Source organism: Siphateles boraxobius, unplaced genomic scaffold, assembly GCF_051911475.1.
Source record: "Siphateles boraxobius isolate OS27281-9 unplaced genomic scaffold, OSU_SipBor_1 53, whole genome shotgun sequence".
NCBI classification, from domain to species: domain Eukaryota; kingdom Metazoa; phylum Chordata; class Actinopteri; order Cypriniformes; family Leuciscidae; genus Siphateles; species Siphateles boraxobius.
Genome location: NW_027509175.1, coordinates 13,775,382 through 13,790,757, shown reverse-complemented (window position 1 = coordinate 13,790,757; position 15,376 = coordinate 13,775,382). Strand labels below are relative to the sequence as shown.

The 15,376-nt window shown below is 36.3% G+C and overlaps 1 protein-coding gene across 1 annotated transcript; it reads left to right on the top strand.

The window, feature by feature from the left end:
* The first annotated feature begins 2,134 nt into the window (after positions 1-2,134).
* Positions 2,135-15,058, top strand: slc5a3a (solute carrier family 5 member 3a). The gene is made up of 2 exons (XM_077204945.1): positions 2,135-2,156; positions 10,591-15,058. Exon 2 carries the CDS (start codon positions 10,650-10,652, stop codon positions 12,702-12,704), a length of 2,055 nt encoding a protein of 684 aa, XP_077061060.1. The 5' UTR covers positions 2,135-2,156; positions 10,591-10,649; the 3' UTR covers positions 12,705-15,058.
* Positions 15,059-15,376: the final 318 nt, after the last annotated feature.

Genomic DNA, 15,376 nt, shown 5'->3' with positions numbered 1-15,376 from the left:
AAATATTTTGTTACAAACTACTTTTTTTTCCACACCTGCAAAATACAAATTACAAAATACACTAAAGTAATTAAATACGTATTTAAAATACATTTAATTGAAATACTGCCCATGTCTGGTCGAGAGTAGCGGCTGCAGTGAGAGGAGGAGTGAAAAAAGTGCAGGCAAGCCGGACAGTTCTCGCTTCTCGCAGTGGATCTGACACCTGCGACATCACTGATGGATATGGCGGGATTCACGCTCGTGCACAGCGTTGCTAAGAAATTGGATTTAATTGAAGTTCTGTTGCTTTTATATGAAAATAAATATAATGAACAAGACACCCAAAGTAGGCCTACTTGTTATTTAATTCCATTCCAAATAAGTGTTTATCAATAATTTTTCTTTAATACAGACATACAGGTAGGCTATGTGTTTTTTATAAATATATATATATATATATATATATATATATATATATATATATATATATATATATATATATATATATATATATAAAATTACATTGCATAACCAATAGAGATCGCACTGTCCGAGATTTTGGGAATATTCACACATGCACATAAAACATGATATCCCGGTTTTAAAATCAAAGATTTTAAAAGAGAACAATACATCACGGTTGTTTAAACCAATCAACATTAAGCTGTGTCGTCAGCAAGTCGTTTCACATCATGCTTTTGATCAGCGCAGTCGGTGGAGAAAGAGTATAGAAGAACAAAGGGCGGAACTCTGATGCTTTTTTGGAAACAGCCACTAGGTGGCGCTTCGGTAGCGCGGCCGCCATTTTGGGGTGAACATTCCAAATGGAGTTACTGGACAACAGCACAGATAACAGTTAATCCAATCATTAATTACTAATTTGAGGTAGTTTTTTCTTGCTTTATTGAGTATTTCCATTTAATGCAACTTTACACATTTATTAGCCTACTTACCAACTCCACTAGGCCTGAAATATATTTTGTACTTTTTACCCATACAAAATGTAATGTAATATATGTTATATTTTAAATAGCATGACATATATCTATACATATATTTGACTTATCTGAGAACACAATATAGCCTATGCCTGCAACATATATGAACATTTATGTGTCCAAACATGAAGAAAATATTTGAGTTAATCTACTGTATATATGATACCATATAACTGCATATATTACAGATAGTATTTCTCGCATATATATATGGACAACATTAAGTATAAATATGTGACATACATATTTGTTTCCCACATATTTAATAATATGTAAACATACATGCATGTGATACTGATGCATTGAAATAAGTACATATATGCATACATATGCGGCTACATATATTTAACATTTATGTGCATACGCGGGAACATATATGGGCCTTACATGAAAACGGCCATTTTTGCTATATTGTTTCATATATGTCTATGTGTTTTATATGAATTTTGCATATATTCCCATATAGGCAGCAGACATACTAGGCTATATATGTAATTTTTGTTATTCTATACTCTTTGGTGGAGAGCAACTGCGCGCGACTGCAGAATCCGACACGTGCGACTTGCGCTCGCGAGAGTATTTTGACACACGTCAGCATGACATCAGAGCAAGGCGGACCGCACTCGGACACATTTCTAACCGGCATGCATTACGCGCTGATCACCGGTGATCGGTTCTGCGCAGATTTTGCTCATCTCAAACAAGCCTAGTCACACGCAAGTGACGCAACCCATAGCAACGCGTTATGGCAACGACACCTCAGACTGACAGAAACGTAAAAATAAACGACAATGTGTACAAAACTAAAGTAGCCGAAATTCACATGTTAATTATAATCAAATGCATTTTGTTTTATTGACCACAATATTATCATTGATATTTGTTTGAGAAGGGCGATTAATTTTGAAAAAGTGCAGGGGCTTGAGCACCCAAAGCCCCCCACCTCTGCATGTGCCTGAGTACCCTAGTAATGTACCTGGCGTGGAGGGGAGAACTAGAGTCTCTGATGACAAAACTGTACCACATCACATCACTACCCGCGGGTGGGCTCGGGCTGAACGGATGCGCGGGTTCGATGACGTCATAGGCGCGGGCGAGCGCGGGGGAGTGAGTGGATGGGGGAGATAAACGCTTTCCTCCTCACACGCCGGTTCAAGTGCACTGACAGCATCGCTGGTAAGTATGTCTGAGTTTTTGATTTCATCGATCTCTGTAAGACTGTTTATGAACTGTGACGATAATTTCAGCTAGTTTTCCATGTGTTTTTATTTTTTATTATTAGGCTATTGTAAACGGTGTTCCTTAGTGCTTATCAAGTAGGCTATAGGCTAACTGATTTAACGTTAAATTGTGCATTTAAATAACGATGGTTAACTTTTAAATAAACATCTGGTTTGATGGTAGATGACAACTAACATGGACATTAACTTTTCATAGATGATATTATTATTATTATTATTTTATGATTTTTTACATTATTTAAAACATTACGATTTGTTTAAAATTAGATTTATTGTAGCATTTTCAGATTTTCAGACAAATAGACAATACAATCACAGGACAGGACAGGACCAACACACACACACACACACACACACACACACACACACACACACACACACACACACACACACACACACACACTCCTGCAGTTGGATTGAAGTTTCCAGATACCCACATCACCAGGCACAGGCAAGGATTTTTGATTAGGTTAACAGATTTTTGCCTAGTGAGACATTATAGACCAGGTGAGATTGCAACTTGAGCACATGAGATATACATAGGTATCTTTACATTGAAGACAGAAGTCAACGGAAATAACAATAAAAACCTAATAAAAAAATAAAAAAATGAATAGAAATACATTTTAAATAGCTTCATCATTATTGATTTTTAACGAGTGATTGAAAAGAGGCCTCCGAGATGCTTCAAATGTATCTATATTTCCAGAAATACTATATCTGTGTCTTTCCACGTGCAGAGTGGAGGAAAGTTCTGACAATCAAAACTTGAATAGTCTGATATGATATTTAATAAAGAGAGATTTGAGAATTTCCTTATCGATGTAAATATAAAGAAACTATCCGAAACGCGAGCAGTCGATTTAGGAGAAAATATTTCCTTAAAAGAATTATGGGACTCAGTACAAGAAATGAAGTTGGGAAAATCTCCTGGACCAGACGGTATTCCCATTGAGATTTATATTACTTTTTGGTCTGAATTAGGTCCCATGCTTCTGGAAATGATAAATACATCTATTAGAAGAGGCTATTTTCTAGAGCAAACAAATACAGCATTAATATCTCTGCTTCTTAAAAAATGTAAAGACCCAATATATTGCGCTAGTTATCGCCCTATATCATTAATAAATGTTGATATGAAGATATATGCCAAAGTATTAACGCGGCGTTTAAATAAACATCTTGGGAATCTTATCGATTGTGATCAAACAGGCTTTGTGAAAGGTCGTTTTAGTTCAGACAATATGAGAAGATTATTGCATATACTCTATTTCACCTCTAAGTTCTCAGATCTTCTGACCTCATGCAGAATTTTAACGCTTGACGCAGAAAAGGCTTTCGATCGACTTGAATGGGATTATCTCTGGGCTTTATTATCATATGGGGCTTGGTGAACAATTTATTAAATACATTAAAGTTCTGTACGCCAACCCTTGTGCAATGGCGTTATCTGGCAAAATTTGTTCTTGACATTTTACAATTTCTAGAGGTTCTCGCCAAGGATGCCCTCTGTCTCCGTTATTATTTATTTTATCTCTTGAACCTTTTGCTCAAAAAGTACGTCAATCTTCAAATATTTTACCCATCATAATAAACTCTACCACTCACCATGTATCAATTTATGCAGATGAAGTGCTTCTTTTCATGAGTAAAATTAGTAAAAAGCTATTTTCAGACTTCAGTAGTATCTCAGGATATAAAATAAACTGGCAAAAGTCTGCTCTCCTTCCCCTAAGTAGCTCTTTTAACTCAAATTAAGATCCCAATTGTAAACCAATTTAAATATTTAGGAATTGACATTTTTCCAACTTTAGAATCCACAGTCAGTAAAAACTATATAAAAGTCTTGGAAAAAATCAAAAAAGATTTGGGGAAATGGATGTCAAGGCCAATATCCTTTGATGCTAGGATTTCTGTTATAAAAATGATGGTGTTACCGCAAATAAATTTTGTTAGCTCTATGCTGCCTCTGAGTCCACAGATTGAGTATTGGGATAGTTTACATAGTTTAATCACCAGTTTTATCTGGAATAACAAAAGACCAAAGATTAAACTCACAACTCTTCAGAGAGAGAAATCAGCTGGAGGCTGGGGAGTCCCAAATTTTAAAATCTATCATTGGTGTTTCGTATTGCGCACTATAAAATCTTGGATAGACCCCACAAAATCTGTTTGTTGGCGTTCTTTGGAAGAGAAATTAGTTCATCCGCATAGATTACAAGATCTAATTTATGCAGAAGTTCCATTAAAACAAGCCAAAACGCGTTTTGGTCCTATTATTTTTAATCTTTTACTAATTTGGAAGCTTGCGACTAACAATACTTACTGTAAAAAAAAGTGGCATTATCATACTCCAATATTTCATAATCATAATTTACTGTTGGGTGGTCGGACAGTGGCCTACCCAATGTGGACGAATAATGGAATTTATTTACTTGGACAGTTATTTAACACTAATGGTCTCCGTACATTTCAAGATTTGAAAGAAAGTTATAATTTACCTGGATTTTCTTTTTTTTTATATAGTTGCAGCTTCGTTCTGCTCTAAAGGCATATGGAGTCTGTGGGACTCTAAACTTTCGGAACATGATTTTACAAATCAACTCAGTCCCGGCGCCAGGACAAACGACTTGGGGCGGCTTTTACAATTCTTAGCGGGGCTTGCGTGGCGGGGGGGGGGGGGTACTGTTTCTCTCGTGCCCCATATTGGAAAAAAAAACAGAATTATTTTGTGTTAAATTAGTTAACACTAGTCTGCGGCGCGCTACGGCTGCGACACGGCTACCGGAGCTCATCGCGCCCACTCTAGTCAATGCTTGTGTTTACACCAAACGCGACGTTTCAGAAGCATCCCAGAAGCGGCACCATAAATACAAAATAAAAGTAAAAAAACACTGTAAATTTTAAAATAAACACCCTGTAAGGTGTATTGTATTGCACACCAATATATCCTTGGTAGAAACCATAGACTGTAAGATAGAAACCCAAAAATCAAGAAAAATCACATCGGACAGGCAAATCACATGGTCTCGCGCATCCAGTCGCGTTGCTTCTGAAATGCTACTGGTGTGAGTTGGCACCGCGTGGAGGACGGAATAAAATCTTGTCGGAGCCATAATGCACTGCAGACGTGTGCAGTGTACAAAAGGGGTAAAGTCGAGAACAGTTCAGACGGTTCTCGTTTATAGTTATCTTATTCATAAGTGTTTAGAAAAACCCTGCACGAACGCTCAGTCACATAATCATCATTCAGATCACCGCTAGGGGGGCTTGAGGTCATCACAGGGGGGGCCTGAACGCCGGGCCTGAATCAACTGTACAACGTAAATACTAAGGGAATTGTATCCACAATGTATTCTCAAATAATGCAAAGTTCTTATAAACCAATTCCAATTCAAACAATTTGGCAAATTGATTATAGCTTAATTTCCCCTATAATAGCTTGGAAAACTACCTGGGATAATTAAAATCTTTATCGGAAATCCTCAGTAAAGAGATTCCTTGTTGTCCTGTATTATGTTTGTTAAATGATAACTTTCGAGTTCCGATGTCTGTGCATGAAAATAGAATTTGGCTTTCTGGCCTAACTGCTGCAAAGAAAATCCTGGTTATACGGTGGAAACCACCACATATTCTTTCACTATATCATTGGTGGAACTTGCTGTGGGATATTTTTACTTTAGAGCTCTCTGTGGCACGGTCTCACGGCGCTAAGGACAAGACCATAAGATCTTGGTCGGAAGCTCTTCAAGTTACTAAATTACTTGCCTGGAGGGGGAGGGAGATCACTCAGTAGGGAGGGGGGAGCGGGGTTTGATAAATGTAGAATTGTGTTAATTTTGTTTGTATTTGTGTGTGTGTGTGTGTGTGTGTGTGTGTGTACATAGTTTTTTTTTGGGTTGAGCGAGTGAGGGAATGAGGTTTTGTATAATGTACTTTTGCACATGTGGCCTGTTAATTCTAGCTTTTGAGTATGAAACTAAATAAAATTTTTTAAAAATTGTTCACAAAAAAAAACCTTGAATAGTGGCTTCGAATTTTTCTTCCACATGCAGAGTATAGATTTTTTAAAAACAATACGGTTTTAACTTACATGTGTAACTTAAGTGTACACGCCCTCTAGAGTTTCATGACTGAACTAGATATTTGTTTCATTTTTGCTCAATTTCATTAAGCATGTGGGGATTTTTAGTGGATGTTTGAAGTCAGTTCTCCTTAAAGGGATAGTTCACCCAAAAATAAAAATTCTGTCAGTAATTACTCTCCCTCATGTTGTTCAACCCCGTAAGACCTTCGTTCATCTTCTGAACACGAATTAAGATATTTTGGATTTTGGATTTTCCAAGTGACTACAGTGGCTCAATCTTAAGTTTATCAAGCGACGATAATACTTTTTGTGCGCAAAAAAACAAAAATAACGGCTTTATTTCGACTCTTCATTTCCTTCTCTGTGGGCTCGAGTGAGTTCACTAGTGTAACAGCGCAGCGCTTCTGTGTTGTACGTCACACGTAGGCTCACTATTGGCCGACGCTGGTCATGTGTGTGTGTGATGCGTGTTGAAATAAAGCCCCCCGTTATTTTTGGGGGGTATTCGCACAAAAAGTATTCTCGTTGCTTGATAAACTTAAGATTGAGCCACTGTAGTCACTTGGACTATTTTAACGATGTCTTTAATAACTTTTCGGGGAACAAGTGTCAATCCCTTAGAAGCCTATGGAGGAGTGATCCAGCTCTCAGATTTAATCAAAAATATCTTAATTCGTGTTCCGAAGATGAACGAAGGTCTTACGGGGTTGAACAACATGAGGGAGAGTAAATACTGACAGAATTTAAATTTTTGGGTGAACTATCCCTTTAAGTTGTTCTAAGTTAGTTGATTGACATCAACAGCATCCACAAACACCTAAAAAAAATTAAGTTTGAGGTTATTTCACAAAACAGATTTAAAAAAAAAAAAATTTATACTTATTTCTCCAAAAGAAGATGTTTTGCATATTTACATTTCTTCAGAACATATTATGTGTTGCAGAGCATGCAATAAAAAAGGAAGAATTTTCACTTTTTTAGGGTGAATTATTCTTTTGCTTTTAAACTTTTGTTCTTCCCAAAAACAAATAACATTTTTTTGTATAAAAGTCCCCCTGTAGTCAATAATTGTATCCCTTAAAACTAATCTTTGGTCACCAAAATTAAATATTTAAAGTTTTTTTCCCTTGTAAAAAAAAAAAATCTTCATGACTTAAAATAGCTTGAATGTAACTTGACACCCTTGCTGAGGTTTTGATTTGATTTTGATTTGATTTTAATTTTTATCTCAGTTCTCACGCATCATTTTCACAAATAAACAGTAGTGTAGCCTATATTGGTACAAAATATTTATATTTTAAGATGCTGTCCTTTTTTTTAATTAGGAATCCTGAAAAAAGTATCCAAAGGTTAGTATATTATAATAGTATAAAGTATATTATAATAGAAAACAATTCTTTCAAATTGTAGTAATATTTCACAATATTATTGGTTTTCTTCTTTTCTCTTTTTTCTTCCGTATTTTAGATCAAATAAATGCAGCCTTGATGAGCATAAAAGGCTTCTTTAAAAACATTAAAAATAGTAGTGTCCAGACTTTTGGCCAGTATACTACTATTATTGATGTGAATTAAACATTATATATATAGTCAACATTTGAAGTGGATCAAAAAAAGTTGTCCTAAGACAAGATTCAAAATTCATGTATAACTTTGATGAAAGGTTTTGATCAACTTCAAATGTTGACTACTGAATATATACATATAAATGTAGCGGTATACTTAAACTTTGGGGTTTCATGTTTCGGTGCATGTCCAAAAAAATGTGACTTTTTTTTAAGTAGGCTATACAGAGCAAGACTATTTACTGTATTGTTTATAATAAAATATCAACGATAATATGACATATATTATATCCTATTTCATGAGGTTGACATGGTAATCAAAGAATAGTACATGGCTTTTTTTGATAGTGTGCTTTAATTTTTCTGAGTTGCTGATAATCTAAACAGACAGACTTAACTATAGGCTACTGCATTATTATGAAACAATAAAATCACTATCTATGTAATACAAAGAGAAGGTTTTTTGAGCACTGTTTAAACAAGATCCCATATCAATTTACAGGTAGTAGTCAGTCACTATGGTATTTTGTCATTGTCAGTAAACCTTTTAAAGGGACTGTCATTAGAGACAACATCATCTAACTGTTTTTATAACGATCTCTTCATGTTCAGCATACTATCTGTGAGTGCTAACATGAACCAGATAACCAGGAGAGATAACCTAACCCACGAATGATTACACCACAGCAACAGGAACATGACATGAGATAACATTTTCCTCTTCAAAACAAGTGGTGGAAATGTTTTCACATGGAAAGTGCTATTTTGGTGACGGTAATACATCAGAGTAGGTTATGCTACATGTTTGTCTTGATTATCAATGATGTTTTATTTGTTGTAGCACAACTATTATATTGTAATATAGTTAATTTATATGTGTGAGTGTTAATATACTGTATTTGTTCAGAAATTTCTTTCTGTGTCTTACCCTCTTGCTTGAGGGTGTCAATGATGGCCTTCTGGACAGCAGTCAGGTCGGCAGTCTTACCCATGATTGCGGTTTTGAGTAATGAAACAGGCTGGGAGTTTTTAAAAGCCTCAGGAATCTTTTGCAGGTGTTTAGAGTTAATTAGTTGATTCAGATGATTAGGTTAATAGCTCGTTTAGAGACCCTTTTCATGATATGCTAATTTTTTGAGATACGAATTTTGGGTTTTCATGAGCTGTATGCCAAAATCATCAGTATTAAAACAATAAAAGACCTGAAATATTTCAGTTGGTGTGCAATGAATCTAAAATATATGAAAGTTTAATTTTTATCATTACATTATGGAAAATAATGAACTTTATCACAATGTGCTAATTTTTTTTGAAGGACCTGTACATCTATTTTTTGTATTAGTTCTTGCTCTTACTTTTTTAAACATATACATACCTCTTAGTATATATTAATATATATTAATAATATATTAATAAATAATATATTTGTTGGTTCATAATAGTCAGCCCGTTTTACAATCCTTATTGCTTTCTTTTGCAACATATATATTGAATTTGTATTAGTTTTATATGTATGACCCCACACCTCCACACAATAAGTAATATATGGAACTATGAGCGAACAATACAATATATATATAATAATTTTACATTCAAATATGTTTTATTCTATTTAATATTGCAATGGATTTAGACATTTTTGTTTTTAAATTATTTATATGTGATTTCTAGGATAATTTATGATCTATTATAACACCCAAAAATGTATATTCATATATTCTTTCTATTTATTCATTATTTGTTATTACTTTGTCGACTGCTAAATATTATGAACATTGTTTTACATAAATTCAATGGAAGTCGATTATCATCAAACCATCTTTTTAAGACCATCAATTCAATTTCAACTGTATTCAGAAATTGATCCAATTTTTTTTCCTGAACAGTATAAATTTGTGTCATCAGCAAACAATACCATTTTTAATATTTTAGACACTTTACAAATATCATCTATATACAATACAAACAATTTGGGACCTAACACCGAACCTTGTGGAACATCGCAAGTAACTTTCATTAGATCAGATTTAATATTATTTATTTGTACAAACTGATATCTATCCTCAAGGTAATTTCTTAAACAAGAGAAGGCTTTTCCTCTTATGCCATACCTCTCCAATTTCCTCATTAATAAACTGTGATCAGTAGTGTCAAAAGCTTTTTTAAATCTAGGAACACCCCCACAGTATATTCATTATCATCCATAGAAGTGGAAATCTCTTCTACCAGTTCCATCACTGCCATTGAGGTCGACCTATTTGCTCTGAAGCCATACTGATGTTCACTCAATAGCTTATGTTTATCTATAAAATTATCAAGCCTTCGCTCAAATAATTTCTCAAAAATTTTTGAGAACTGGGAAAGCAGTTTTTCCCTTAAAAATAGCTTGAATGCTTAAAATAGTTCTATGAATATGCAAATGAGTTTGCACATGGTTTGTCTTAAAGCATATTAAAACACACCATAGACACATAAACAACATTAAAAATTAGATTTTCACCACAGGGGGACTTTAAAAATATCAAGAATATTTTTAGCTGTAGTTAATGTTAGCTCACAAAAAAAAATGTAAAGGGAATAATCCAAGTACAGTAACAAATGAAAAGGACAGTATTTCATAAAGTTTAACGCTGTCTGTAGACATTCAACTAAAATACTGAAAAGTTGTACTTTTATTTCCTGATCTGTACCATGTTTGCTTTTTTGTCTCTCTTTTAGATTTATTTGCTACATGTGGCCCACCGAATCGTATGGCTTGATCCATCAACAAATAAAAAATGGCATCAACAATGGAAGCAGCAGATATCGCTGTCGTTGCCATGTACTTCGTTCTTGTCCTCTGCTTTGGCTTTTTTGCGATGTGGAGGGGAAATCGAGGAACCGTAAGCGGATACTTCCTCGCCGGCCGTTCCATGAACTGGATGATGATCGGTGCATCGCTGTTCGTCAGTAACATCGGCAGCGAGCACTTCATCGGCCTCGCCGGCTCAGGAGCTGCAAGCGGTTTGGCCGTCGCTGCTTGGGAGTTTAATGCGATTTTACTCCTACAGCTCCTGGGCTGGGTCTTTATACCGGTTTACATCCACTCAGGTGTGTACACCATGCCGGAGTACCTCTCCAAAAGATTCGGTGGGAAGCGGCTGAAGGTTTTCTTCGCATGCCTAACTCTCCTCCTCTACATTTTCACCAAGCTCTCCGTGGATCTTTACTCCGGAGCGCTTTTCATCCAGGAATCTCTGGGCTGGAACCTCTACGTGTCCGTAATCCTGCTTATCACCATGACTGCTCTTCTCACAGTCACTGGCGGACTGGCGGCTGTCATCTACACGGACACCCTGCAGGCATTCCTCATGATATCAGGCGCTTTGTGCCTGATGGGTATTAGTTTAGCTAAGGTTGGAGGTCTCGAGGGTTTGCACTCCAGGTACATGAACGCCATTCCCAACATCACTGCCATCGAGCTAAAAAGTAACGTTACTTACACAAATTCCTGCCATGTCCTTCCCAAACCAGATTCGTTCAAGATTTTAAGAGGTCCTATGGACAAAGACTTGCCGTGGCCTGCTTTTCTTCTAGGCCAGACTCCAGCCTCGATCTGGTACTGGTGTGCCGATCAGGTCATAGTTCAGAGAGTCCTTGCAGCCCGTAATATTGCCCACGCTAAAGGGTCGACTTTGATGGCCGGCGTCCTAAAAGTCCTCCCGATGTTTATCATAGTGATTCCAGGGATGATCTCACGTGTGCTTTTTGCTGATGAGCTTGCTTGCATCAGTCCAGAGCATTGCATGCAAGTTTGCAACAGCAAAGCTGGTTGCACAAACACCGCATATCCTCGTCTCGTCATGAACGTGATGCCCGTAGGATTACGAGGCTTGATGATGGCTGTGATGCTCGCCGCTCTCATGAGCGACCTAGACTCGATCTTTAACAGCGCCAGTACTATCTTTACCCTTGATATCTATAAGATGGTACGTCGTCAAGCTTCCTCCAAAGAGCTCATGATGGTGGGACGCTTGTTTGTGATCTTCATAGTGGCCGTTAGCATAGCTTGGGTCCCATTCGTCATTGAATTGCAAGGTGGTCAGATGTTCCTCTACATTCAGGAGGTTTCTGATTATCTTACGCCACCAGTTGCTGCACTTTTCCTGCTCGGCATCCTCTGGAAACGTTGCAATGAAACTGGTGCATTCTGGGGTGGCATTGTGGGCTTCTTACTTGGAGCCACAAGACTAATTCTTGCCTTTGTCTACAGAGAGCCGGACTGCGACACAACTGATAACCGTCCATCCTTCATCAAGGATATTCATTTCATGTATGTGGCGGCTGTGTTGTTTTGGGTTTCAGGGCTTGTGATGGTAGTCGTCAGTCTTTGCACAAATCCACCAAGCAAGGAACAAATTGCTACGACTACTTTGTGGGGACTACGCAACAGGAATACACACACAGATGCACACATAAAAGAGAAGGGAGACGATGGCAAACTTCATCAGCTTTCAGAAGAAACTAAAAAAGAGAAGACATTGGATGAAGTGGAAATGAAACCATCATCTCAGGTTGTTCAAACAAGCCCTGAAATACTTCCAAATGGCCACTTGGAGTCTCAACACACCAACAAACATGCAGGAAGAGTTAGGACACGATGTGTGAAATGTTTGGATTGGTTCTGTGGTTTTAGTAAAAGCTCAGAGGAAGCGGATTCAACTTTTGGGGATGAAATCAGGAGTGTAACTGAAATGCTCAAAGAACCTCCAAAAACCAAATTTGTCCTCAATCTCGGCCTCTTGTTAGTGTGTACACTTGGAGTTTTCTTGTTTGTATACTTCTCTTTGTAATACTTATGATTTTATCTAATGTACAACTCATAATGTAATGTGATGATGCCAAATGTTACTGATACTCTTAAGTGCTGGTTACAATGTTTGTTTGAGGACTCATATTTAAACTCTAAACATTTCAGACATTCACATAAATAAGAAATTTTGGTAACACTTTATTTTACAGTGTTCTTTTTACATGTTACATGTATTCACATGCAACTAACCCTAAACCAAACCCTAATCCTTACCCTAAAGTAAGTACGTGTAATTCATTAATGTTACTCAGTACTTAAATGCATAATTACACTGTAACATTGACACCTAAAAGTCTCCCTTTAGTCAATAATTGTATCCCTTAAAACTCATCTTTGATCACCAAAATGACATATTTAAAGGTTTTGTCCTTGAAAAAATATTATTGATGCCTTAAAATAGCTTGAATGTAACTCGACACCCTTGCCTCATTTAGCATACGCGGTTCTATGAATATGTAAATGAGCCCCGCCTCCACTCACTCACTCAGCTCAGAGATCCACTCGTTGACGATCACACGTTGATCTGATTGGTTTCAAGGTAGTGTGTGACGTCAGAAACATCAGCGATTTCAAACCATTTTTTTGAGACTGTCTTTGGTTCACTGCAGTTTTAGGAGAAAATACTTAAAGTACCCGCAAGGGGACTTTAAAATAAAGTGTAACCGAAACTTCTGAAGTTAAATTATGTAAAATATAATGTTACCATTGAAACTTTTTTTGTAAAAAAAAAGGTGGTATTGTGTCCACCAAAGCATTTTTTCATGCAGCTGGCGTATTTTTCCAATTGTTTTCAATGGGAGCGCCGTGTTTTTTAAACGCCATGAGCTAACGAGGCGCTGAGCGTTTTTTACACGCTAAAGCGAAGAGCGCCCGGCGTTTTTTACCGGTCGCCGAGATTTGAAGAATGTTCAACTTTGGGGTAAAACGCAGCGCTTAACACTGTCACTTTTTACCCAACCGTCCAATCACAGTGGAGGAGGGGCGGGACAAATATCACACCGACCAACCGCCACATTCTGCTTGTTCAACGTCAACAAGCATAATAACGAAAACAAAATAATTTAAAACAAGAGCCAGAGAAAGTACGTTACATTGTATCGACATTTTAATATAGAATCAACACAGAAACAACATATGTGTGAAATGAGATGTAACACTTTCGCGGATATTCCGTATCATAACAAGCAAAGTGTCTCAACTGAAAAAAAAATGCTAAGCTGCCAAAACGCTCTCAATCGCCCATAGCTAAGCGTTTTCAGCAGAGCGCCTAGCGTTTTCAGCTGGCTAAAAACACTTTGGTGGACACGCGGCCTTAGTGCTGATCAAACCAAAGCTGCTTGAATCATTAACCATTTGGTTTTTATATAAACCTCAAGGAATTTCCCAGGTTCGGTACAAGTTTAGCTCAGCATTTGTGGCGTTAAGTTGATTACTACAAAATAAAGTCCCTCCTTAAAAAATAAAATCTTGGTTACATTGGGGTATTAAACAGTACTGTATAATGGAAGTGAATTGGGCCATTCAATAAATGTTAAAATACTCGCTGTTTCAATAGTTTAGTCACAACATGTGCTTGTTAACACACACTGGGTAAAGCACTGTAGAAATGATTACTTAAACAGCTTTACAGCTAAAAACACAAAAATAAATAAAGGATAAGTCAAAATAATTTTTTATGGTAAACAACATTCTCACAAATGCTGTTGATTGACTTTAACCCTAAGAATTCCTTCATGTTTTGCTCTATTTGCTTTTATTCTTGTCTTATTTTGTCTTTGTAGCTTCATAAGCAGATTACTCATGTGAAAGCAGTCTGTGAACTGTTAGTCGGTCTCACCACTGAAACATCTCTGCCCACCGCTGACCCCATTAAAAACCCATTGGATTTTTCTGTGTTTATTTGTCAATGCTTGTTTGTCAGTAACCCCTTAACTGTCATCCTCCCGCTTGGCGCTGTTTTATTGCCTTTTTCTTCCCATCATACGTTTTAGTAATCATCATACTGTAAATTATACATCATTTGAAAGCTTAAAAACTCCACATTCATTCGTTTGGAAATTGGACATTGCATTACAATTGGAACAGTACTTTAAATAATTTTAGCAGGCTCCTCCCCCTAGTGAGTGGTGTCATGTTTCATATTATTAAATTATTTTACAATCAAAACTATCTAATCTTGACAAAACACATATCGTCGGGAAAGGTCTGAGACTCCACATTTGGTGACTGTTTTGTGATCGAAGTGATATTGTGACATAAATGTATTAATTTGTTAACGCATCAAATTAATTAAATTAAACATGGGCGCATTTTTGGTATTACGCCTAAACAAAATCTCATAGGAACTTACATTTTTGTGATATTAACTTTACATTTGGAAGACACCTTGGTTAGACAAATGGCTTTGATTTTAAAGAGTAAAAATTATTTTGTAAAATATATATTTTGTTTAAAATAGAAAATGTTTAATATTACATTTGTTTACATGTCCAATACATTTGTTTTACAGTAAACTTAAACTTTCCTATTTTGAAGTGCTTTTACTTTAGCAATCATCTGCTGTGTTCTTCAAAAAGAGACCAACATTAGGTCTGTATACCAAAGCATTTATAAATTACAAGCATTTCAGATTGGATTTTCACATCTATGCTC

Bases quoted from the DNA above. Each gene is read 5' to 3' on its own strand.
- slc5a3a (XM_077204945.1), top strand. From the start codon at position 10,650: ATGGCATCAACAATGGAAGCAGCAGATATCGCTGTCGTTGCCATGTAC.